Here is a 24,915-nt window from a genome sequence, read left to right on the forward strand (position 1 = left end):
TTGTTGCTCCTGAGTAAAAGGAATTAGGTGCTTTTGTCCTTAAGTTGTTTTTTTTTCCATCCTTAGAGTGTTGGGTTTTTTTTTTTACTCTGCAAACCTCACCATGAAGAACAGAACACAAACTAATTGCTTACAGATATGGGAGTTTGTGTTTGGATAGAAATGAATTGCAGAGTTTAAGGAGTAGTTTGGGATGAAAGGTCCTAGGGCTATGTTGTGCCTCTTAATAGCAAAAGAAAGGAATAGACTGAATTTATAGCTGAGGCCAGGCAGAAGTGTGGTTGTCAGGCAAAAGCAAAGCCAAACACCATGAAATAGTGTGCTTGGAGATGTGTCTCATAATGCAAGGGAAGTTGTAGAGAAGTTAGCAGTTGCACTGTAAACAGCACTGAATACAGCTCAGTCATCCTGCTAAACGTGGTGAACCTCCAGCTTTTCCTGAGGCTGGGGCAGCCCAGCCTCAAGAGTTTGCCTTTCTCAGAGTGAGTTAAAACCAGGCATTGATGGGCTAGACATCTGCTTTAAGATCCTAGGTAGTTGTATACGAGATATAAAGGCAAACATGAACTCTTTAACACTACTCATAGTCCACTGCTGATGAATTAGGCATCAAAAATGTACAGTTAGCTGAGGAGGAAAAGCAGAAAATACAGGCAATAGTATCTGAACTATTTAATTAGCAGATGCCTCCTTCTATAGAACAGACATCCTCAAAATTAATTCTGAAGTACAACTTTGGAAAATAATTACTTCATTTTCACCACTAGTGAAGGGTGCTACTTTTTAGTGCTGTGAGTTCTTTAATCTTAAAGCTCTTTTTCACTGCAGTTTTGAACACTAAAACAACTTGGCAGCACAATAAATCCTCATTGCTGTTACTGGCTTGGCAGTTTTCCCTTGGATTGGCTCAAGCGGAAGCACTGAGATTCAGGGATTGTGATCTCTACTGCATTTTCAAGGGTGCAACTTTGTCTTAATGCAGACCAGGCCTCCTGTTACACTCACTGAACTTTAAGTGAAGAGGGATTTTTAAACTAATGCCTGCACCCTGATATCTGATGATTTAATTGACAAATCTTCATCCCCACAAAACACTGTTCTGGGGAATTATGGGAGGATAATGCAGCCAATGACCAACTTGGAAACCTGATCCCATCTCTAAAGTATTGATTTAATTTTATAAATATTTAATTACAGAAACAATGCTTATTGTTCTGATGGATCTACCTGTGAACTTCCTGGCAAGTAGTACCCAGACTAATCAGGGTATTCCTAAAAGCTAATAAAAAAAAAAGAAACCAAGCTGATTTTTGCAAGAAGGAATGTTTTTAAAAGTGCCTCCTGTAGTAACATCTTTACTGGGCTCCCAATGCACTATGGACCGACTCCCTCGGGAGTGACAATTCTGAGTCATTTTAGCAAAAGAATCTTTCTGAAACCATTTTATTAGTGTTGGTTTTAGAGCTCCTTTGAAGATAATCCAGATAAACGCGACCCAATTGTTTCTCTTTTTTTTGCTAGCCTTAATGCTTTTGTGCGTGTGCTGGGATGGAGTGTTCCTTAGAGACTGGTTTTCCTAGAAATGGTTTAATGTGAAAGGGAACAAAGTGCAACAGCAGTTGATGTAGAACAGGCAGCAAAGTCCCCGCATCAGCGCTGTTGTCTGGAGGAGGGCGGCGTTCCCTGCCTTTGTAAGGAGCCCTTCGGCACGTCTCGGGTCATTAGCCAGTAGTCCTGGCATGTAATAGTAATATGATAATATCACCTAATAACTGGCATGTGGTATGTCCGTGTCCTTTGCCTATTCAGCGTGGCATTTGTGTCGCTCTTTCAGTCCGGCAGGTGTAAATGATGGAAGAGCCCTTGCCTGCCCTCCCTGCAGTGAGTGCAGTGCCCCAGCCCCGCCGCCGCTCCCCTTTACCCCCCTGGAAAACTCCCCGGCCCCCACCGGTAAAAGCCTTGGGGAGGCAGCGGGGAGCCTTCCCCGGCCGCGGCTGCCGGCGCTGCGGTCCCGCGGGAGGCGGGGGAACGCCGCTGCTCCCTCCCCCAGCCCGGGGGCGCCGCCGGGGTCTCCCCGCCCGGGGGTTGCCATGAAACCGAAAGCGGCTCCCGCCCGCGGGGGGGGCGGTGGCGGTAGCGCGTTCTGGCCGCGCCCCCCGCCCGCCGGAGCCGCGCACGGAGCCGCGCCCGCCCCGCACCGCCCCGCACCGCCCCGCCGGCAGCGGCGGCCCCGGGCCCGGGCCCGGCTGGGAGCGCGGCCAGCGCCGGCACAGGTACCGGGGGATGCTGGCCGGGCGGGCGGAGACACCTCCCCGAAGTCCCGCTGCCAGCTCCGCGGGGCGGGGTAAGTCTGAGCGGGGCGCTTTCCCCCGCTCGGAGGGGAGGCCCGGGTGGCAAAGCCCAAGTTGCAGCCCCGGGAGTGGCGCGGGGTTCCCCCGGAGCCGGGCTCAGCCCTGCCCTGACCGGGATGCGCCGCCGCCCCCTGGGGATGCCGCAGGGAAAGGTGGGCCCGGTGCCTCCCCTGAGCTGGACTCAGGGTCGGAATCTTTGGGGCTGGGAAGGACACAAAGCCGGCACTGCTCGGATGGATGAATGAAGAATATCTTTGCAGCTCTGAGCTTTTCAGGCTGCAGGGAGCTGTAACGAGCATCCCCGCTGGTGTCAGCTGAATGCTGCCGCAGGGAGGGAATCTCCCCTCTGTGCTTGTGCGGGGAGTCTTCTGATTTCCCTTGATTAACAGCACTCTGGGAGCATCTTGAGGCAGCAGGCTTTAACCAAACGTTTTCAACACTCTTCATACTTAGAAGGAAAAATGAGGAGCTCCTATTGTTGGCACTTCTTGAATTGCTTTGCCTATTGTTGGCTTGGCTGCGCCTTCCCGGTGCCAGCCAAGAACAACTTTCCTCATAACTTCCGCTTTATAAATACGGGATGGCTGAAAGGAGTGCAGTGATGTGCTAAAAATAGCTGGGTATATTCAGGTCAGGCACATCTCCAGGCTGGCAGCAGGAACAGCTGTATTTTTAAACTCCCCTGCTGATTGCACACAGAGCATGCAGGCTTAGCCATGAAGGTGAAATTGGGGTACTCTGGAATGCCCTTGTGCATGAGCTTTGGCCTGGCTGGTTTTTCACTTCATCTTCTTTTGTCTGAGGACTGTGCTGTGTTACTGCTTTTGAGCTGGGTGTGAGGTGTGGTGGTGATGTGTGGCACTCTGCCTAAAACCACCCAGGAAAACTTCCTTTGCTGATAGCCTTGATTATCTTGTTTTATTTCTGTTGAGCAGAGAAGTGTTTGTTGTGGTTGAGGACCCCTCTGCGAGCAGAAGGCAGAACCACATCCCTCAGCTGAAGGGAGTTTATAGTTTCACATCAGGAGGGAGGGGAGCAATAGGAGACAGTGTGACCCTCTGGATCTCTGTGATGGTCAGAAGCCGGTTGTTCCCAGCTGCTTGGCAAGGGAGATCTTGTAGAAGTGATTTGAAGTAGAATAGCCTGCTAATAGCTCTCGAAAAAAAAAAAAATCTGCCCTCCCAGCACACACTTGCTCAAATACATGACAAGGAGGCAGTGGAGCCTATTGTCATTGCTTGAACAGAGAGGAAATTTTTATATCATTGGAGGTGATGCAGGGACAAGGGGAGGGAGACCAGAACAGGCTTTGAAAGTGAAGAGGTTTTGGTGCAGTGGAAAAGTGGAGGGATGGTGAGAGGGGATGTGGTTGTACCTGTGGCTTAGAAAAATGATCCCTGTGGCGGCACACAGTGTGGATAAGTAAGTAAAATATTACATTTCAAGAGAAATGTGTTAAGTGTTTGGAAATGAGTGTTGTCCTCATTCCTGGAAGTGTTCAAGGCCAGGCCAAATGGGGCTTTGAACAACCTGGTTTAGTGGAAGGTATCCCTGCCCATGGCCAGGTAGTTGGAACAAGATGCTTTTTAAGGTCCCTTCCAACTCAAACCCACAGTTTGGTAAAAACCAGAAGATGATGGTGATGGATGACAGTTTTATTTGTGTTAGCAGACAAGAAATACTGTGTCATACAGAGACATGAAGCAGGAGAGGTGGGTGAGGTCTTGTGAAGATCTAACACTTAAAGCCTGAGAGAGAGATGGAGCTGAGTGGAACAAGGTCTGGTTGTATCAGGTTGGGACATGGGCTGTGCAGAAGAAGGGCTGTGGGGGAAGCTTGGAGTCATCGTGCCACCCCTGGGCTGGTCATCATCCACAGCCCATGTATCAGAGGAGAGGCTGAGAGTTCAGCCTCTGCAGGAAGATGGTCTGTGGTGATGGGGCACATCTGTGAGTACCTGGCAGGAAACTTTAGGGTTAGAAACTGAAGAGTTGTCAGCTGCTGAAAGATAAGATTCACAATAACACCATGAAGGAAGAAGGAAAAGCTTGTGGTGCTCACAGGGTATTTAGGGAGTTTCTAGAGGGTAAGGAATCACACCCAGGAGGGGACAAGATTTTAAAGCTAGAAAGCTGCTCTTGTAGACTTGGGACAAAAGGAATTCAGGGAAGTGCAGAAGGCAGAAACCAGGCAGTTATTTCACCACAGAGGTGAAAATAACCACCACACCTAACTCAGGAGCAGTTCTTACACAGCTGGCAAAGCTGTGGAACAGGTCAGGAGCTCTTCATTCTGTGCCTGGTATTGCTTGGGTTACTTTGCAAAATCCCTTCACTGGTGCAGACTTGTAGGATACTTCATCTCCTGGACTTTATTTGTGCCCACCTTTAAGTTATCCTGTAGCCCTCTGTCTTCTTCAGTTCTTTGTCTGACCCTCTGATTTTGCATAAATAGACATAATTCATCATCAGGAATCATCTGGCAATGGAGAGAGATTCCTTTCTTTGTTTTTTCAGGGAGTCTGTGTGAGTTGTAATTTTCTTGGTCTCCTGATGCTGCAGAGACAGTTGGTGGTGGCTGCAGGGATTCAGGTTCTGTTGTCTCACAGACATTCCATTCCTGGCAGCATTCCCTGCCCAGAGCAGTGTGGCAGCCCGAGGATGCTGCTGCAGGACCCAGCCAGCTGGCTGGGACACCCTACAGCCAGTCTGCCCCGGGTCTGGGCCCTGAGGTGAGGATTTCAGAACATCTTCTTTTGTTTTCTGGGGCTTTTCTGTCCAAATTTATTGGCAATAACTGTGAAGGGTTAATGATCACCCTGTTAGTCATGAGTCCCTTATCAGTTTGGGCTGCAAGTGTGCAGTTGTTCCACTAACTTCCCTCAGCCCGGGAAAGAAGGTAACCTCTTTACCCTGCTGTGTGGCTGGGCTCGGGAAAGTGAGGAAATTTGAGTCATGCTGTATTGTTAATAAAACTGCTGTAAAAATTTCCAATTTCCCGTGCTTAATATTGCAACAAATGCACAAGTGTGTGAGAAACTGTCTGCACCTAAACCACAGTGGTTTTGATATGGGCTTGCCCAGAGTGCTCTGTAATTAACCACGTTTTTGTCTCTGGGAGTGGGACTGATAAAGCAAGTTTTGTGTATAATATACTGACATTTGCATACAGGGATTCTGTATGGGTAAGTATGTTGCTGTGAACTTACTTCGCAGAAGATTGTTTCAAAATGTAAAAGTTACTTACTATTATTATGGAAAGCCACCTAGTGACTAACCAAACCTCAAGGTTAGAAACCATCCACAAAGCAGTTTTTCCTCAAGTAGTTGCTCTGAGACATGAAATGGTTAGAACTGTGCTAAGTCATATGTTCACAGTCTCATATGCTATATCCATGTGCTTGAAACTGGAATATGGCCCTGTGAAAGAAACAAAAAAAATGCTGTGGCTGCCTGGCTGTGGCAGGATGCTTAGGCAGAGCAGCACAGCTTTCCACTGCCCACTGTGTTTGGAGAAGGGGCCATGGGAAAGCACCACTCCTGGTTCTTATCTCTGTAGATCTCCAGCCTGTCCTCATGGGAGGGACTTTTTAAGAACACATCCTTTCTCCTGTTGATTCTTTTTTTCTTTTCAAGAAAAGAAAGTGGTGACAATCTTTGCTGTCAGCACTTTCCCAACAGCGAGTTCCTGGGGTCCCTGACAGCATGTGGGTTTTTACATTAGCAGTTACATTTTCAGTGACAGCTGCGGCTAGAAAAATGTGAGTCTACATGTCATCAGGCACATGCATGTGTTAAAAAAATTTGAGGTCATCCTAGTAATTCAGATGAATAACCATTGAGTTGATTCATAGATTTCTGTATAGATGCTGGTAAAGTTCTTTATAAAGACTGAGTCAAAGAGTCTGGGCGTGGAAAATTAAAACCAAGAATCTCTCGTGCCTTAAATAGATATTCATGGCCAAACCAACTGAATGGTCAAATCAGCTGAAGTCATGAATAGTGTGTCCCTGTAGGGCAGAGAAAGAGATGTGAATTTGAAAGCCCCAAAGACCTAGTTCTGCAAAATTTGTAATGGCCAATTATTTGTTAGGAAATGTGAGGACTCACTTGGGTTTCAGTACACTAAAAGATAAAAAATTAAAGCCTGTTACTTGTCTTGCTCTCTGTCCCTCACTGTTATTTTTTTCCAGTAACTTTTGTTTCTTTATTTTGTTTTTCTGTCTCTTTCTTCATTCTGTATCCTAAATGCTATTGCTCTCTGTCTTTTCACTCAAGTTCATCCCCTTGAGTTTGCCTGAAACTTGGTCAGGGTTTCATCACTGAGCTTGGTGCTGGAGGAGGTCAAGGGCTGCTCATGAAGAATAACACTGGCCCACTGCTCTCTACTCATCTGCAGAGTCAAACTGTTTAAAATGAAGATCCTGCTCCCACTCAACTTCTCCATTTGGGGTTTTCCCCAAAGCTTCCCAGAAGCAGATGGCGCTTCCTGGAGCTGTGCTTGCAGAGCAGTACACTTTCTGCAGCGCTGCCTCCTCCTGACAGATCCAGCTGGATGTGCCCTTCCCTCAGAGCTGCCAGGCTCAAGGAAAGCCTGTGTACAAGCTGTTGTGCTCCTCTGGTGCCAGCCTGGTGGCACAGGTGTGTAGACTACAGCCTGACCAGGAAGCAACCTGAGGACAGGTGCTGATGGCAGGGATGAAAGGGACACCTTCTGGGTTAAAAACCTTGACTCCCTTAAGAAGGGAGCTTAGGCTGTGCTGAGAAATGCGACTCAAATCAATTTTAATTGATCCCTTAAAGAAGCAGCATGACTGCAAATCGGTGCCTTTCCCTTTGCCAGTGACTTCATGATGCAATGATTTGTCTGTTCCAGAGCTTCATGGAAGGTTCAGGAAAACGTGCTGCAGGTTGAGATACCTCCTGGGAGAGGAGATGGAAATTGAAATAGGTTAGAAATGCTTTGGGAGAAAGCTCAGTTAAAGGGAAAAGGCTAAAGAGGGTATATGTTGCATTAAGTACAAAAGAGAACAGAAACTTTATTTGGAAAATTAGTATTTTAAATAACAGGAGACTTAAAATTATTGCTTTCAGAGAAAATAGAGTAGGTTACTTTAGGAAAGGAAGAAAAAAAAAAAAAAAAAGAAAACAAGAGACCAGAAAGCAAAGGGGGAGGGCAGAGGAGGGTAAAGAAAGAGTGGAGGTAGAGATGGAGCCTAAGGCACTGCCATGAGGGCAGCACATTTTGGACTGGGAAGGGAAGCTGATGCAGAAAGAGGGAGATGGAGGCTGCCAAGAATTCTGCATGCACAATTAAGTTCAGACTACAAAACCATTAGGGTTTATGGCCACTTAAGTTATTACAAAACCAAATAAAATGTTTATTTTCTTACAATGGACTTTATTTCCGTTGGAGAGTTCTGTTTGAATGTGACATGCCTGTGCAGCCTGTGGCATGAGCTGATGTGACTGAGCCCGTGCTGCTTCCTCTGTGAGCTGCCACTTCACTTCCTGCAATGGGTGGGTTCACCCGGCTTTGCTGTGGAGGGCTTCACAGGACTGGACCTGGGTCTTTCTTATGTCTTTCGGTGTTTCCTGCTGTCCTTGTACTTCTTCTTTGATCACATCACTCACCAGTTTTGTGGAAGGTGAAATCTACTCCATATCTTGGATTCCAACTGTAAGAAACGTCCTTGGTAACCTTGTGTTGCTCCAGATGGTAAAATCTGCAGTCCCTACATCATTGCAGTAAGGCAAAATGCTTTTCAGTGGCTTGCCTTTTATCCTAACACTTCTAAAACATTTTTATACATGATCTTTTCAAAGCTGCTCTGGGGGATTTCCACTCCCTTGCTGTTTTAAAATGCTCGTACTGCTGTGTTAACCACAAAGCTCATGCTGGTACACTGTCTCTCTGTCTCTCTCTGTCTCTGTCTCTCTCATTCTCTCATTTTCTCCCCGTTGAGGACCAGCTACAGTTTCCAGGTATGGCTTTACCAAAACGTGTCTTGTTAATGCTGGCAGGAGCTTAACTTTGCCAGAATGATTTCTCATTTCTGGAGGGCTATTCAGGGGCTTGGCAGGGGTTGGGGGAAGGCTGCAGACCCAAAAACATCTCGGGAAACAAGTTCACCCCCTGAACCGGCAAAGTGGTGCTGCGATGTCGTAGGGGTGAGGGGCAGTGCCTTCTGACCGAGATTTCTGCTGGTGCTTGGGAAGGTGATAAAACATTCAGGGATTGCCACAGAAGTGATGGCAACAACGTTATTTTCCAGCTGTGAATGAGGTTATTTTAAGGCATAACAATATTGTGTTGATTAGAAATAGATTTCTTGATAATGCAAAATTAATTAATTAATTATTTTTAGAACCTCCAGCAAAAACAGTAGATGTAGCAAATAAGTAAACTGGCTGTAAAATCAAAGCTGCTTTAGCACTAGAAACACTTCATTAGTTTGAAGAGTGTATTAAAAAAAATTTAAATGCTGTGTTGTAACCTGTGTCTTAAAACCCTGATGAATCTAGTCTTAAGGGAATTTATTGTAATGCTTGACTGTACCTCTATGCAAAGGAAACCCTACTGTCTTACTCTGCTTTGTGAAAATTTGCCTATGGAGATGAGCAAACTGATGCTTGCTTAGTAAGCTTTTACTGTGCCTTGAGGATGAGGTAATGTTACAATTGGAGCTTCAATAGTGTAGTGGTGCCTGTATACAAAAGAAAACATTTATTCTGCTGTCCTCTGCAGCAGAATCCCCTGGAGTGGCTCAGGCACATATCCAATAGGAAATTGTTGCTGTTAGAATTACTCTCTCTTGGGGACCAGCTGGTCACTGCCCTGCAGCTTTTAAGTGATTAGGACAACAGCAGAGCAGTTCCTGGGGTTTGCTGACTGCCAGGTGAAGTGGGAGTGAGCCCTGAGTGTTGGCAGTGAGTGTTGGCACCTGGGTTGGTGCAATAGAGGATCCTTTCCCTCCTCAGCCTCTGTGCTGGGGGGACACACACGATGCAGCCAGGGTCCTTCTCCCACACAGGGACTCTGCAAGGGTGTTTTGCTGTCAGCAGTCAAAATGTTCTAACTCTTCTGGGGCTGGAAAGGACAAGGATGATCCCCCAGTGATGTCAGATGTCATCATCTCCTGGTTTCATATGACGCCATATAATTTGCTATATCTGAAATATATATCTCAAACTGCATACATACTTTTAGTCATTCTTTAGCAAACTGTCATCTCTTCCATTCTGTGTGTTGAGTTGGGGCATGTATTTCTTGTCCCCAGAATAGTGGGGTTTTGGAGGGCCTTAGCGTAGTAAATCATACAACTTTGTTATTTTAATTCAAAAGTACTGGAGGCAGCTAGTCTGTTTAGAACTTTAATAGTTTATAAAGCAGCTTGGAGAGGGTTGTTTTAATGCAGGATGTGTTCCACTCCAACCTGTTCCTGCCTGTTACCTCCCAATGAAGTGACTTGATCTTTGACCTCTAAATTTGACAAAACTTTTCCCACTGTGACTAAGACAGTTCTTATCTACCATAAAAGGTAGATAATTTTGGAGGGAGGGACAGGGCACCTTCTAAAACTTGTCCCTACCAAGTGTCTTAGGGCAAAGCAACAGAGCTGAACTAGAGCTGCAGAAAGGTAGGTGCATAACCTTTTTTCTGTGCCCTGTGGTATGTATGACATGGAAGCTGGTAAGTGAGGAAGGTGCATTTTACTGGGAATACCCCAGTCCTGGAGGGTGGCTGGGCATCACCCTCCCCTTGTGCAGTGAACTTGGCAGAAGCCCCATTTCTAGGGTGGCAGGACCAGGGATCCTTGTCCATGTGTGATGATCAAATCTGTGATACCAACCTGGATATTTTCCCTTCTCAGTCTGAGACATGGTGGCACCCAGTGACTGTGCCTGGAAGTTTTGGCTCTAATGGTGCACTCACAGCTCCTGGGGTAATGTGCTAACCTTTCAGGAGGGCTTGGCTTCATATGAGAGAAAACAGGAAAAACATATTCTCTTTTAAAAAAGCAAGCACATCATAAGGAATGGTTTTTCCTGTGTGCAGAAACTATGTTTTTGTGACTAGAAGAAGTTAATCTGTCCACAGTAGTTCAATGTGATATCAAGGTTTCACACAGCCTCTCTCATTCTGACTGCTGGTGCTGTAGATAGAGAGCAGCAGTGCTGGAGGGGAGCTGTTTGAACATGGCTTTAAAATGTTGATGCCATTTTATATTCTAGTAAGTCATGCCCATGCTGATTTTTCTCAGTATTATGTTCTGCTCAGTTTCTGAACAAGAAGCAATTCTAAGTGTGGAGCATTTTACTGGAAAATATTTGGGCTCACTTTGGTGTGGTGGTAGTTAAAACAGGATAGCTCCCAATTTATAAACTTTATTTTTGTTATGAGAATTCTCCCACTTGGATTATTTCCAGTGAGGTTAAGGCATCTGCATGGAAAGAGTTGTTCCAGAAGCATTTGGCTTGTGCAGCTCATGGTGCAGGCAGGGCTGGGATGCTGAAGTGGTGGGAAGGTGCAGCTGGGAGCTCTTTGTACTGCACTGCCTTTGAGCTCCCACTCATTGGTAGCTGTTTATAGGACTTGGGTTTACCTTCTAGTGATTCATACCACTTTTTTATGTGTGGGCAGAATTAATTCTATTTATTTTAGCATAGGGAAATCCTTTCTTTTTTAATGTGTAGATTTTCAGTCTCCATAGATTGGGGGTTTTTGTGTGTGTGCTGCTGCAGTGGAGTTGCAGTGAAAATCCCTTTACAGCGTGCACTGTGTCTATCACATCATTATGCAGCACAAGCCTGCTGCTCTCTGCTATTTTAAACCAGCATTACCAGTTCATGCATGTGCTGAAAAATTGCAGCATGCACAAAGGCAGGACACCTTCCCCTTGCTGGAAGCTGTGAGCAGACAGAAGTGAAAGCTGCCTCAGCCCCTACCTACGCTGGCCAGGCATCAGCGTAAGCAGGAAATTGATTCAGATAACCCTCGGGTGCTCTCACTGTCACAAAACAGCACTTTTCCCCCTGATGGTTTCCCTTTGGTTTCAGTTCAGAGAGCCCGTGTGCTGGAAGCCAGAAGTAGGAGCAGAGCTACTGCAACCCGCCCTGACTCCCTGGTGAGTGCTGGGATGGGAATTACACGTTGCCTGGGCTGGTTTGGATCACATCCCACCGAGTGCTGGCTGGCACAGGGCTGCTGTTTCTCAGCTCCTCTGAGCCTCCCCAGCTGATTCACACGGGCACCTCTCCAGCTTGGGCAAAGCACTGCTATCCACAGGGCCCCTCCTGGAGCAGCCCATTTCTTCCAGCAGAACAGCTGCAAGCCCTGCAGCAAAGCTCCTGCAAGGCTGGCAGCAGTGATGAACCCCCTCATCTTCTGGTTACCCGGAGGTTTCCACTCTGCCCTCTGAGCAGGCAGCCTCCCCTTTCATCTGGGCTGCTTTTTCCTATGCCCTGAGGTGCCCTCAGCTGTGCAATACTGTCCTGGGCAAGGCTGAGGTGGAGGAGGTGCTTTCTTGGAGATGCCAAGAGCCTCCATTTTTAGGAATAGGATCTGGGTTGGGTGTGTTATGAAGGTGTTTAAAGAGACATAGGCTCTCATTTCAGCAAGAGTTGGAAGGTGGTGTACCACAGCAGAGTGCTCCTTGCAGAAAGAAATGGGAGTGATTTTGGTTGATTTAATGAGCAGTGAGAGCTCTGGAGGAGTTTCTGGATGGAATTCTGGGCTGCTGACTCTTTCTTTTTAATGTGTCCCATAACTTTTTTCCTAAAGCATGTCACCCCAGCTGGAGTTTCTGGAGTTAAGGAAGATCCCTAAAGGGAAAATGGGTAAAAACCATACAATTTTTGTTGTTGTCATTGATTTTATTTTAGTGTGTTTTTACACACTAAAGCATTAGCTTGCTAAACCATACCATCAGATGAGGTAAGTGCTGGAGTGTAATAGGACTGGGAAATTGGATGCCAAGTAAACAGGAGAGAGAGCAGTAATAAGAGAGAGGAAGGAAACTTGTTTAAGGGTTGTCACCGACCCAGGGCAGAGTGAGTTCTTAGGCAGTTCATCCTGTGGGTGGTCCATGCTCTGGAAATTAATGGTGACAGCTCTCCATCTGCCTTAGAAGCAGCAGGAACACTCTGCTGCTGGCATCTGCTACCGAGGCAGCCCAGACATGAGGCTGATAATCCCTCCTGGCTGCATTTTGTCATCTCTGGTTGATGTGAGGAAAATAGAATTGCTCCTTATTAGGTGTCAGGGAACTGGGACCCCCATTTTCAGAGGAGGAAAGATCAGCTGTTTAAAAATGAAAGAAGCAAACGGACAACCATGTCTGGTTTGAAGCAGAAGGCTGTTCATTTTGGAGGGACCAAACAGGGTAATTTGCAAACTCTTGTTGGAATATTAAGTCTTAAACAGCTGGAATATGATTAAGGCTCATATTCCTTAGGGCTGCTGACGTTAGGGGATCAGTTGTGCTGGAGTATGTCAGACATTCAGCCTGGTGAAAGGCAGGGAGACTCTTCATAAGCTGGGGAGGTGAATACTCTGTACAACCACTAACAAGGGTGCTGAGTAACAGGAGCACTTAAATGTCGGCTGTGGAATACATTTTAATTGGTTAAGTGCTTTGGTGTGTTTCTGAATCAGGCACATTATCTGTCCGCAGGATTTCCTCGCCCAGTCTGGATTGATAAAGTAGAAAGGAAAGCGGATGCTGCTCTCTGAAGCCCGAGGTGCTCTGTGGCAGCTCACTCACTAATTGCTGCTTTCGTGGGCCAGGTGGCCACTGCAGCAGGGAGGGAGGGAGGGAGGGGAGAGTGTCAGTGCTGGGCACACTGTTTCATGCCAGACACGAGGTTGGGAATGGTGATGTGCTGGCCCTGCTTCCCTCCAGAAACAGCAAATGCCCTCGGTGACGTTACAGGAGAGATGAGTGAGAGCTCTCAGAGAGATGCTGATGCCAGGGACTCCAGTGACTCCAGACAGGGCAGGTGGTCCTACAGCACAACTGTAAAACTGAGCACTTTCCCTCAAGAGATGATCTGGCAGCTCAGGTGTGTTGTGCTTTTGTACAGTCCTGTAAGGAAAACATCTTCTGAGTGCAAAGGTGCAAGAAATGCCAACCAGAGTGGCTCTAGAGCTTCAGCTACTTGCAAAAACAAACAAACAAACAAACAAATAAAAAAAACAAACCACAAAAAAAAAAAAAACACCCAACTGCAACGTTGAGGGACTGGTGGCAAATCTCAAGGTTTGTGACTTAAGGATTGGAGGATTGGAACAAATGTTGATGGTTTTTCCTGTTGGAAAATTAACATTGCATTCCTGTGCTGTGTATGGGTTATGGTTGGTTGAAAGAAAAACTTACTTCACACTTCTGTTTGCAACCCTGCTTTTCTTTGTTGTTTTTTTTTCCCACCACTTTTTTCAGACAGAGTTAATATAGCCAAAAACGTGCACATAATTAAGTACAATAAGAGTCTACTGCTAGAAATGAATGATCAACAGGAAAAAGAAAGATGTCAAGTTAAGAGGCTTCAACTCCTATAACCTAAACTGAAGGTAAAATACCCCTGCCACCTTTTTTTTTTGTATGCTCCTTCTTGTGAACCACAAAGCCATCTCCTTCTTGAACCAGTGCAATGAACTTGTAACTTCATGTGGGTGGGCTCTACTTTATGAACTGGACACTTTCCGGTGAGCATTAAGGCCAAGACGTTTGGCCTCTGCTTTCCCCAGCTGTGCCTGAGAGTCTTGCAGTTTTTTAAGACTCACAACTGCTGCAGGAAAACAACCAAAATAAATAAATAAATAAATAAATAAATAATGGAGGAAAAAATCAAAAACCAAGCAAACCATAAAAATCTCAGTTCTGTGGAGCAATTTAAAATCTCAGTTCTGTGGAATAATTTTCAGATTATGAAAAGCTCTTTTCCAGAGCAGTGAGCTTTGACGCTTGTAGCGCAATCTTTGTTTTGTGGTTTTGCGAGTGTTTTATTGTTCTTCTTCCATAGCTGGCACCGTGTTTCCCTCTGAAATCTGTCTCCTCCTGCAGATGAGAGCCCTCCTGCCAGCCGCAGCCTGCTGCCAGCGGTAGCCCAGGGCTGCCAGGGAGTGTTTGAAGAGCTTCTCCCTGTGTCCGCTTCGCTTCCCAGAGCAGCTCCCATGGCCTGTGAGGAACTCGCCGCTCCCTCAGGCACCTTCACACGGCAGAACTCCAGCACCAGCTCTCTGGATTTCGAGCCCGAGGCCGACTACAGGTTTGTGGAGAGCCTGGAGGAGCGCTACAAGTGCGCCTATTGCCGCCGGGTGCTGCGCAACCCGCACCAGACGGGATGCGGGCACCGCTTCTGCCAGCAGTGCATCCTTGCTCTGAGGTGAGAGCACACTCCTCCTGTGTCTGCAGGCTCCCCTTGGTTCCTTTCTTAAAAAAAGCAACCTACATCAGCAGTGAGTCCCATAATAATATTATCGACCGGTGAGAGGCTGAGGGAGTCAATGGAAGAGCTGTGTTGAACTCCCATGACTGTGTGCCCAGTGTTCTGAAAGTGTCTCTAAAGACCTTACCCGGGAAGTCAGCATAAAAAAACTGTTGATGTAAGCTGATACTGCTACTGTGTGAGGTGCTGCTGTGGTCTGTCTGTCTGCCACTGTACTCTTCAGAGGAATTTGCTGCATTGATGTCTCACGGTGTTTGGTGCTGGTGGTTAGATTAAGCTGTGTTCATTTGCTTCTGTATAATTCCTCTGAATTTAGCAGAATTATAAAGCTGATGTTAATATTACCTGATGCTGCAGTCAGATCACAAGGCTGCTGGCATCTCTTTTGCTTGGTACAAATGGGTTTACCCCCCAGACCTGTCTGGGAATACATTATGGACTCTCTGGTGTACCTGAGGGCAGGATTTCATCTGGAAAGGTTGCTGAGGAGCCTCTTTATGTGGATGGATGTCACTAATTACCTTTTGTGAGTTTTAGATGCTTCAAGTTTGCTGCATTGTCTCTGGGTTGCCTCCCTTGTGCACTGCCTCTATTTTTCTGCTGCCTATTGCAGGATTTCTGGAAGCCTTTTAAGAAAGAAGCCATTAGATCTCCTTTTACTGGTCTAGCAAAGAGGGCACTGCTTCTAATAGACAAAGGCTGGGTTTAAAGCACACAATGAGATTTTTTTGAGATATGACATTTGTGAGCTGCAGATGGTCAAAGAGTGATGAAGTCTTCTTAATTAAAAAGCATCTTGTGGTTTTTAACATTGAACACTCTTAGGACAAGCTCTGCTTTCTGTTACATATTCACAGTTAATGCTTTATGCCCTCTTTGAGCTGTGGGCAGAATTTGGCTGTGTAGTTGCCAGATTAAAGTGGTTTTAAAGGACTTTTTTTGTTTGTTTTGTTTTTATGCTATCTACTTCTGACTTCTGTCAGAGTCAGATTATAGCATAGCCCAATTTCATAAAATAAATTGAATTTCCTGTGGGTTAACACGACTCTTCTTTTGATCTAGAGAGTTAAATGCAGTACCCACCTGTCCTGTCGACAAAGAAACAATAAAAATGCATGAGGTAAGTGGCTATAGCTTTATTTCAGCAGTCAGCATTTACATAGACCTCAGGGCAGAGCAGGTTTTTGTCTCTGAAATAATGCTGAAGGAAGCAGTGTACTCAATGATGCTTCCCAGGAAGGAATTATGGGTGTCTAGCTAAAGCTTAATTTTATACCTCATGTTCTAAAGTTATTTCATTTTAGTCTTCTGTATTTCCAGCAAAGTGTTGAAGAATCACAAAGCTTTGAATCTCCTCAAGTCACCAGATGTCTGGCTTTTTATGGAGATTTTATTGACTTGCTTTTTAAGTGCCCTACCCTGCTGGGATATCTTATCTGATTGTCTTCATTTTCACTTGGCTAAAATTTGTTTTCTTTACTATCTCCATTAGATCTCATTAACCCTGAAGATCTAATTCACTTTTGGGTAACTTTTAGAGGAAAAGAGAAGTTCATCCTCTTTATTTTGCAAGCTATTGTTGGTTTTGGTTGTTTTGTTTTATAATGGATTCATTTGTCCTTATTTGTATTCCAAGGCTTAAAAATATACTGTATACTGGTCCTGCCAGAAATTTTCAAGGGAAATCAAATGTCTCCTTCCTCTCTCTCCTAGTCCTGATAGGAAATTATAATCAGACTGCCCACAGGATTTTTGCTTTTTATTTGCCATCTTCTATTTCTTGCAAATTTTGATGACAACAATGCGGGAAGATCTCTAAATAAGGCTGAGAGTTTGCTCTGGGGGCTTCATTTGCTTCTGCACACACAGCTGAGAAGAGTGCTGCTTCTCAGAGGTGACAGAAAGGCTATCTCAGCATTGCCTCCTTCCCAAAGGCACTGCTTGAACATAGTGGAGCATGCACAGAGCTGGTTTGGCCTTTGGGGCCTGTTAGCTGCAGCTGCTTTCTTCTAGATCCAGGCAGGCTCTGGCAGTGGTTATACAGCTCCTGTGCTACTAGTCCTGCTGGTTGTGGGATGGATCAGCATCTGTGGAATAACTACATAGGGAAAAAAAAAAAACCCTATGCTTACTAGAAATGTCGTAAATTGTTTAATTTGTAGTTTTAATACAAATTTTCAATGTGAATTGTCAAGAGCCATACTCACAATTAAGGCATTGACACTTAAACACCCAGAAGATCTGTAGTGATGTTTTGTTCTTTTATATTATTTATAACATCCCATGTGACTGCCTGTTAAGGCTGGTTTGCTTCCTTTGCAGGTATTCAAAGACAACTGCTGTAAAAGAGAAGTTCTCAACTTGCATGTGTTCTGCAAAAACTTCCCTGACTGCAATTCAAAAGTAATTCTGGGACGATATCAGGTTGGTTTGCTTGATCAAATTTTGAAGCCTTTGATTTTCATGACAGCTCTGTGTATTTATGTTCAGCTAAATTCCCGTGATTGTCTTCAGAATTACTGTAGCAATGTGGTTCAAGTACAAAGATTATGACAGCTATACACTGAAAGTAGCATATATTATTACAGCTTTTAGCTTGTTCCAGCTTTGCCTTAGGGTTGTTTTTTTTTTCTAATAAGAACCATTTGCTTTATGCAGCCTTTGTAAATAGCAGTGTTCATTCATATTCTGAATGCTTAGGTGATTGTTGATTTGAGGAAACGTGCCAGATCACACTGGGCATTTGCTATTTAATCTGCTGGTGTGCATTGCAGGAGCATCTGCTGCAGTGTTTGTTTGAAAGCATGCAGTGCACTAATGATGGATGTCAGGACCAAATTCTTCGCAAAGACCTGAAAGAGCACTTGAGCCAGCACTGTAAATTCCGAGAAGAGAGGTGCCAGTACTGTAATACATATGTGGTGTTAATTAACATAAAGGTAAGATTATGAAGCATTCCCAGGAATTCATAGCACCTGTTTCCCCTTGATATTGCTGAGTGAAAAGTTTCCAGCATTGCAATGGCACTTAACTCCTGAAACAAAACTTGGTTGAGTAGTTGAAGGAGAAAGTATAATAAATGTGCTTTAAATCATATTTAAATTATTGATGCTCTCTTATGAACAACAAGGTGATATGAGGTTTGCATTTGTATGTTTGGGATTACTTTTTGCATAGCTTCCTCTGTATATACTGCTTTACAAAAATGAAAGCCATTGCCCTGTTCTTTTTCTTTTTCTTCAGAACCATGAGAAAAATGACTGTCCTGATTATCCTGTGCCTTGTCTCCAAAACTGTTCACAAATAATTCTGAAAAAAGAGGTACTATTATTTTTTTTTCAGATACTGTGATTCAGCAGATCACACACATTTATGAAAACTGAAAGCTATGCTGCAGACCACATTGGCCCATGCCAATAAAATTTCATCGCTCTAAGTGTTTCCTTTGTTCCGTCCTAAAAGGGATATATCTCCCATCTTTTAATTGGATTATTCTGTCACTGCAAGCCATTGGTGTTTTGCAGCATGGAAAAATACCTGGCTTGCTTATTGACTCTGAATACTCGTTTTCCTGGTAAAGTGATTGGTGTTGTCATGACAGTGGCCTTTATTCACCCTTTTTGCAGGCATTTAGATTTTATTAGTGCTTCAAATTACTAAGTATTTATTTAATCACAAACTGCTTCATTAATACATGCAGATTGAAAAGCACCACGCTGTGTGTCCCGAGGCAGAAGTGGACTGTCCATATAAGCAGTACGGCTGTCATGTAAAGGTACTGGTTTAAAGATCTTTGTCTGTATCAGGACTGGACTTTGTGTCCCAAACCAATCAGAATAATTGAAATAACCAAATTATGTCCTTTCACAACCATTTCTGCTGGCTAAGCTGAAATACTAGATAATCAGGACTGCCCTTCCCTCACTTTCAAGGCATAAAAGAGACATTTCGAATATTTGCATCAATAAATTTTTTACCAATAGCTTCAAAAATCTGCTTACCTTATTATTTTATTCTTTCACTTCTCCTCTCTGCCTCACTAAGGTTAAAAGAGGGAAACTTGCTGAACATGAAAACAGTGCCCTTAGGGAACACATGCTGCAGATTTTAGACAAGAACTCCCGGTTGGAAGAACAGGTAAGACATATTTAATGAGCACTCTTCAGCAGTTCTTGACTGGTTAGAGGATGATATGAGATTCTACATTTGTTGCCTGATTTAGCTCAGGTACATTTTAAAAGACTGTTTTTATGGTCTTTTCACACCTTAGAAGATAGAATAAGCTCTTCTAGTGAAGCCAGTCAATTACAGGGAAACCTCTCTGTGCTCAGGCACCTATATTCTCCGCCAGGCACAGTGGGAGAGCCCTTGCTATTGCTCACTTCATTTGCTTTCAGTCTCTGCTTTACACTGGATATGAGGTAAGGAGATAAAGTATTTTTAAGTTTCACTGAGAGGCCAGGTTGCTCCAAAAAGCAGCCTTTAGCTGCCCAGGTCACCTGCTCTGTGTGGAGGCAGCCTGGAGGACAGCAGAGCCAGCTGCAGGCACCTCTCTGCTCAAGATCACTTCTTTGGCTCCCAGCAGGAGACACTGGGTGTAGGCTCAGTCCTGTTAACTGAATGAATCCAAGCTGATGAGGGACTTACTTTTTGCTTGTTTATGCAAGAAATAAGTCCCAAACTGCTAAAACTTGGTTTTGAGGTGTGTATCCCTCACTGACTCATCTCTTCTGCTGGTTAGACCTCAGTAGAGGAAAAAAATGCATATACATACACACAGAAACACACATGCACCTGTGCATGTAAGTATATATTATCCCACTATAAAGCTGAATGGATCATCATGATAGGAATGAGAGATAGGAGCCTCTTTGCACCTGGAGCCACACAGATCTACTCAAAAGTCTGATTACCTTATGTGCAGTTCTTGCCACTGCTTATTCACAAATAGTGAATTACAGAATGCTCTATCTAGCTCACTTAGAGGATTTGCACTGTAAGCTTTTCCACTGTTTCTTCTTTCATATATAGGCACATATGTTACGATTTCTTCATTGTATGCTTTGGTGTTCCTTAGCATTTATACTTTGATTTTTCCATCTGTAGATATCTGACCTCTATAAGAGCCTGGAATGTAAAGAGATTAAAATCCAGCAGCTGGCAGATGCCATTCAGAAGTGTGAGAAAGAATTCAGACAGTATACACAATTGTATGGTAACAATAGCAACTTGATGGTAAGCACTCAGGTGAGACATTGATTTTACCTTTCTTACCAATTGCTTTCTTGCATCCTGAAATATATTTCTCCAGTAATAATTGTCATTAATAGCACAGCAATAACAAATCTCCCCAAGACCTTCTAATTTCTTTACAATATGGTATTGTCTTTTCATTTTAATGAATAAAGGAGTTTGGATAAGTGATCTGGGCTAAAAGCACTGTACAAATCATGATGGTCAGATGCCCAAGGCAAATGTGCAGGTGTAAATTTGAATAAGGAGTTGAATGAAGTGGTGCAGTCTGAATGGGTTCTGAAAGAAGGATGGCTTCTCAGTCTGTAAATGTGCTGAATTAATCATGAAGAGGCACTGGGATAAGTTCCTAAGCCAGCAGAACACTTCGAATGTATCATATCATTGATACAGCTGATGTGCTAGACTTCACTATCTTGATTCAAAGCAAATATCTGGTTTTATGGATATCTCTTCCAATGGCATGAACTGGGAAGGCTCTGGCCAGTCACCTGGATAAGTCTGCACGCCTGGAATCACAAGTGAAACAGCTAATACAGATGGCAAACCAGCAGCAAAGTAAATTAGACCTGCGGCCCCTGTTTGACACCATTGAAAACATGAAACAGAAGATTGCCCTGATGGAGACGTACGACCAGCGCCTGGGTATGTTGGCACTCTCCTGCACAGGTGGGAGGGTTTGCTGATTTACTTGTGGCTAAATAGAGGCTCTGGTGCTACACTCAGTCAGCTGGAGCTCTTCACTAGAAAGGGCTTTCTTCTTGCATTCTGAGACCAAGCTGTGATGGTGTGTGCGGTGTTCTCCCGCCTTTACCGCTGCACGATGTCTCCTGAACTCCAGTGTCACTGCAGGGCCGCAGAGCCACAGAGCTGGCCTTGGTTTGGCTCCTGCACTGTGATGGAGGCTGTAGTGCTATTCAGGCAAACACAATTTATAGTTACCAGCTTTTCTTACTCAACTACCAGCTGCAATTACAGTTTTAAAAAGTTAACAGCTGCAGTTCATAGCCTGTACTCAGGCTTGGGTAGATCAGTTTTGCCAGCTTGAGTCTGGGTGCTCATTTTATCCAGGGCTCTGACAGTTTTATTTTACCAAATGTCTCTCTCTCTCTTTTTTTTTTTTTTTTTTTTTTTTTTTTTTTTTTTTTTTTTAAATTTATTTTTCTTTCCCTCTTCTCTCAGTTGTTTTGGAAGATCAGTCCAGCAAACATGATCTCCAGATCAACATTCACAAAGCACAGCTCAATAAGAACGAAGAACGATTTAAGCTTTTGGAAGGCACGTGCTACAATGGGAAATTAATCTGGAAGATCACAGACTACAAACTGAAGAAAAAAGAGGCAGTGGAAGGCCGTGTGCTGTCCATAGCCAGCCAGCCCTTCTACACCAGCCGCTGTGGGTACAGGCTGTGTGCCAGAGCCTACCTGAACGGAGACGGCTCGGGAAAGGGAACGCACATCTCCCTCTACTTCGTGGTCATGAGGGGCGAGTTTGACTCACTGCTGCTGTGGCCTTTCAAGCAGAAGGTTACACTTATGCTTTTGGACCAAAGTGGGAAAAAAAATCACATCGTGGAAGTCTTCAGAGCTGACCCCAACAGCAGCAGTTTCAAAAGGCCAGATGGAGAAATGAATATCGCCTCCGGCTGCCCGCGCTTCGTGCCACACGCCGTCCTGGAGAACACAAAGAACACCTACATCAGAGATGACACTCTCTTTTTGAAAGTGGTCGTGGATCTAACTGATCTGGAGGAATTGTGAAAAGTGTGCTCGGTCAGTGTGACTGCTGTAAGCATGAGGAACTGCTTTTGTGGTGAACACCAGCCATGCAACAGCAACTTGCCACCAGTCAAGTTGCTGAGAATGTCTCATGGATTTGGACTACAGGACAGATAATTAATTGCCAAAGCATCAGCCTTTCTTTTTCTACTCTTTTTTCCAAGACTGCATTTTAAGGCAGCTAGAAGTCCAGGTTGGTGCAAACATGCATTCGATCCAGATTGGTTCAGTCCAGGCTGGGGGCAGTGCTTGGCTCCCATCACCAGACTGGCATTTGGAAATGAACCTCCTCCCGTAAATTCCCTGGAGTCCAGGCAGGCCTGTGGGCTCCACTCCCTCACACAGAAGTGAAGCCATGCCCAAACATGCAAGTGCATTTCATCTGTCTGCAATGGAAACATTTCAACATTAGCAAATTCAAATCAATGTGTCTTGATCCCTCCATCTCCTGGATTTTTGAAGCAGGAAGAATGGCTTCAGTTAGGCAGGGAAAACGTTTGCCAAGTATCTTGTATCTTTTTTGTTTGAATTGTGTTTTTCCAGAAAGCCCAGAGAAAGGAGCCAATGCCTCTTACTTTTTTAGCCTGTTTTTTCAGCTGTACAGAGTACCCCCAGGTCACAACAGCTTTCTTGTGTCCTTTCCATTCCTGCCTAGTGCCTTGGGACTGGTTTCCTTTGGTGGTAAACATCCACAGTCCCCATTTGAAGCCAAAAGCTGCAGGTGCTTCTCACCTCTCAGGACATGGCCAGAGGCAGGGCACTCAGCCAGCCTGCCAGCTCCTGGCTGCACTGCTGGAAGAGGGGCAAAACTCCTTTTGCTTCCACATCTGTGCAAAAGAGATGTTTTCTGGCCTTATCAGCTCTACAAAAGGCAGGAAGAGCTTGGGGAATAGCTCATGTAACATGCACTTTTCCTCTTTCCTAGAAGTTTGGGGAAGAAGGGGGAAAATGGACTAGGGAGTGAGGTTGCTGTAAAAATCCAATTTTCACAGTCAGTGCAGCTCTAGTATTTGTTAAAGGATGACACAGCTGCTGTAATGTCAGAAGATCTTAATTTTTATTTCAAGTTCCTTCAATACTTCAAGGGAATGTGTGTATTGTACAGGGTTTGTTTGAGATGCACTAAAACCATCAAGATCAGGCACTGAGGAACAAGTGACACAGAACATATGTGCCTTTTTAAAGCCCTTTGGGTGCCTGTAGAGGGATGTGATTTTGCATACTCAGTCATTTTGTCATTACAAGTGGCAGAATTTTGCGTCCCTCATCTTTTACAGGCCAGGTAGGGGAACATCATGGCATTACCCCTTGCTCTAAAGCTTATCAAGAGACAGCAAGAAACTAAGCTGGTTTTAGAGTAAGAGTAAACTAGGCAGGATAAAAATCAAAGGGCACAGACTGAAAGGTGTAAGATAGAAAATTCAGGAGGGCAAATGTGGCAAAATGAAAAATGCCCTTCCCATGTGGGATGTTGATAACAATCTAAATAATTCAAAGATTGATACCAGGATGAAGGCAAAATACTTCATTTTGTATCTGCAGTCTTATTGCTGGACATTTACTTTCCCATATGGTTTTCAGGACATAATTCAGACACATGTATTTTCTAACTCAGGGTTGGAGGGGAAGAGACCTTTGTAATCTGTACCTCATGGTGGGTTGGCACATGTGAAATCTTTGTTTTGATCTAGAAGTCCTTTTTGTTTTACAATGTCAAGACGTACTGGGACACCATAGGGACTTTCCATGTTCCCAGGGACAAATTGTGAGGAACAAATTTTATTCTTGTGTACCACCATTGACTTCAAGAGTCATTTCAGCTGTAATACAGAACAATTTAGGCATAACACTTGGTTACAGAAAGAGCAGGCTTGTTTTGACAGTGGTGTGGCATTCTGTGACATTAATCCTGAGCCTGGATTTCACGTCAATTATTACTTTAATATTTGTCATGTAACTTTCAAAGTGACACGACTTGCGTAATAACCACTAATAACCGATGGGAATGTACCATCCCTGTGTCCTGGGGCTCTCCAGTACATTGAGTGTTAAACACAGAAAGTGATAAAGAACTCGGACAAGCAAGGGAGGCAAGATGAAAGGGATGTGTGTGGTCTGTCTCCTGGCAATTTCCCAGCCCCTTCTGCCTCCACCACCCCAAATGTAAAATGAGGATGATAATACTTGCAGAAGCCTTAGGGCTATTTAAATGTTTGTGAAGAAGTTTGAGCATGAGAAGAGCTAAGTATTATTACAACTCCATTTCTAATTGTTAGAATAGGTGATGGCATAGTGATGTGGATAAGTGTTTCGTGTTTTCCTAGACAGATTTTTGGAAGCATGTTTGGTTTTAGGCAGTTTGTACTGCAATATCTCCTCTACCTACTGGTTGGGTTTAGGTTTTTGCCATGAATGTTCCTTTTGAAGTTCTGAAGCACAAATTCATCCTGGGGGATGGAAACACCCCTTTTGAAATACTGCCTGTTTTATAAAGAATTAGTTGAGAAAATTAATTTTTTTAAAGACAACCTTCTTTCAATTGGTTCTTTTTAGTACAGAAATTAAGAGATTTATGTTAAAATTTTCAGTGATTTTTTTACTACTTGTAAACAGGGTTTAAAATTTCATCCCATTTCTAATAAAGAAAAAAAAAAAACAAACGTTGTATAGCATGAATTGTCAGGAAGAATTTTGATGTTGCATGAATACCAAAAAAAAAACTTTTCAATAATATTGTACTGGGTAAGTAACCAAAAGAGCATAGGTTATTTCTACATCAGCACACTGAATGTTTCTAATGTATTTATTGATAGTTTGTAGTTGTTTGAATAGCTCCTACTACAACTGAGGCATTTTTCTAGCCGAATGTCTTTACTGTGTACATAAAACTAATGTAAGAATAAATAATTTTATCACCCTTCTGGAGGGACTGTTGGCTTATATTCCTTTTGGCTGGATTGAAGCAGACTTTTAAGGATGTGGAGTGTTTGTTTACATTAATAGAAAGAAAGAAAGAGAGAAAGAAAGAGAAAGAGAAAGAAAGAGAGACAGAAAGAAATAAAGAAAGAGATAGAGAGAGAGAGA

At 44.1% G+C, this 24,915-nt stretch overlaps 1 protein-coding gene across 5 annotated transcripts; it reads left to right on the top strand.

The window, feature by feature from the left end:
- Positions 1-2,285: 2,285 nt before the first annotated feature.
- Positions 2,286-24,697, top strand: TRAF5 (TNF receptor associated factor 5). 5 transcript variants are annotated; one of them, XM_083857456.1, is made up of 13 exons: positions 7,876-8,335; positions 11,411-11,478; positions 13,792-13,922; positions 14,416-14,737; positions 15,863-15,920; positions 17,123-17,224; positions 17,575-17,739; positions 18,044-18,121; positions 18,501-18,575; positions 18,845-18,937; positions 19,907-20,047; positions 20,530-20,698; positions 21,236-24,697. In XM_083857456.1, exons 4-13 carry the CDS (start codon positions 14,526-14,528, stop codon positions 21,811-21,813), a joined length of 1,671 nt encoding a protein of 556 aa, XP_083713582.1. In that variant the 5' UTR covers positions 7,876-8,335; positions 11,411-11,478; positions 13,792-13,922; positions 14,416-14,525; the 3' UTR covers positions 21,814-24,697. The 5 variants fall into 5 exon arrangements, with proteins under 5 accessions (XP_083713583.1, XP_083713582.1, XP_083713586.1 ...); XM_083857460.1 differs by having other exon boundaries at positions 19,907-20,035; XM_083857457.1 differs by lacking the exons at positions 7,876-8,335; positions 11,411-11,478 and adding an exon at positions 2,286-2,344.
- Positions 24,698-24,915: the final 218 nt, after the last annotated feature.

The sequence above is a fragment of the Zosterops lateralis genome (assembly GCF_965231275.1).
Source record: "Zosterops lateralis genome assembly, chromosome: 3".
NCBI classification, from domain to species: Eukaryota; Metazoa; Chordata; class Aves; order Passeriformes; family Zosteropidae; genus Zosterops; species Zosterops lateralis.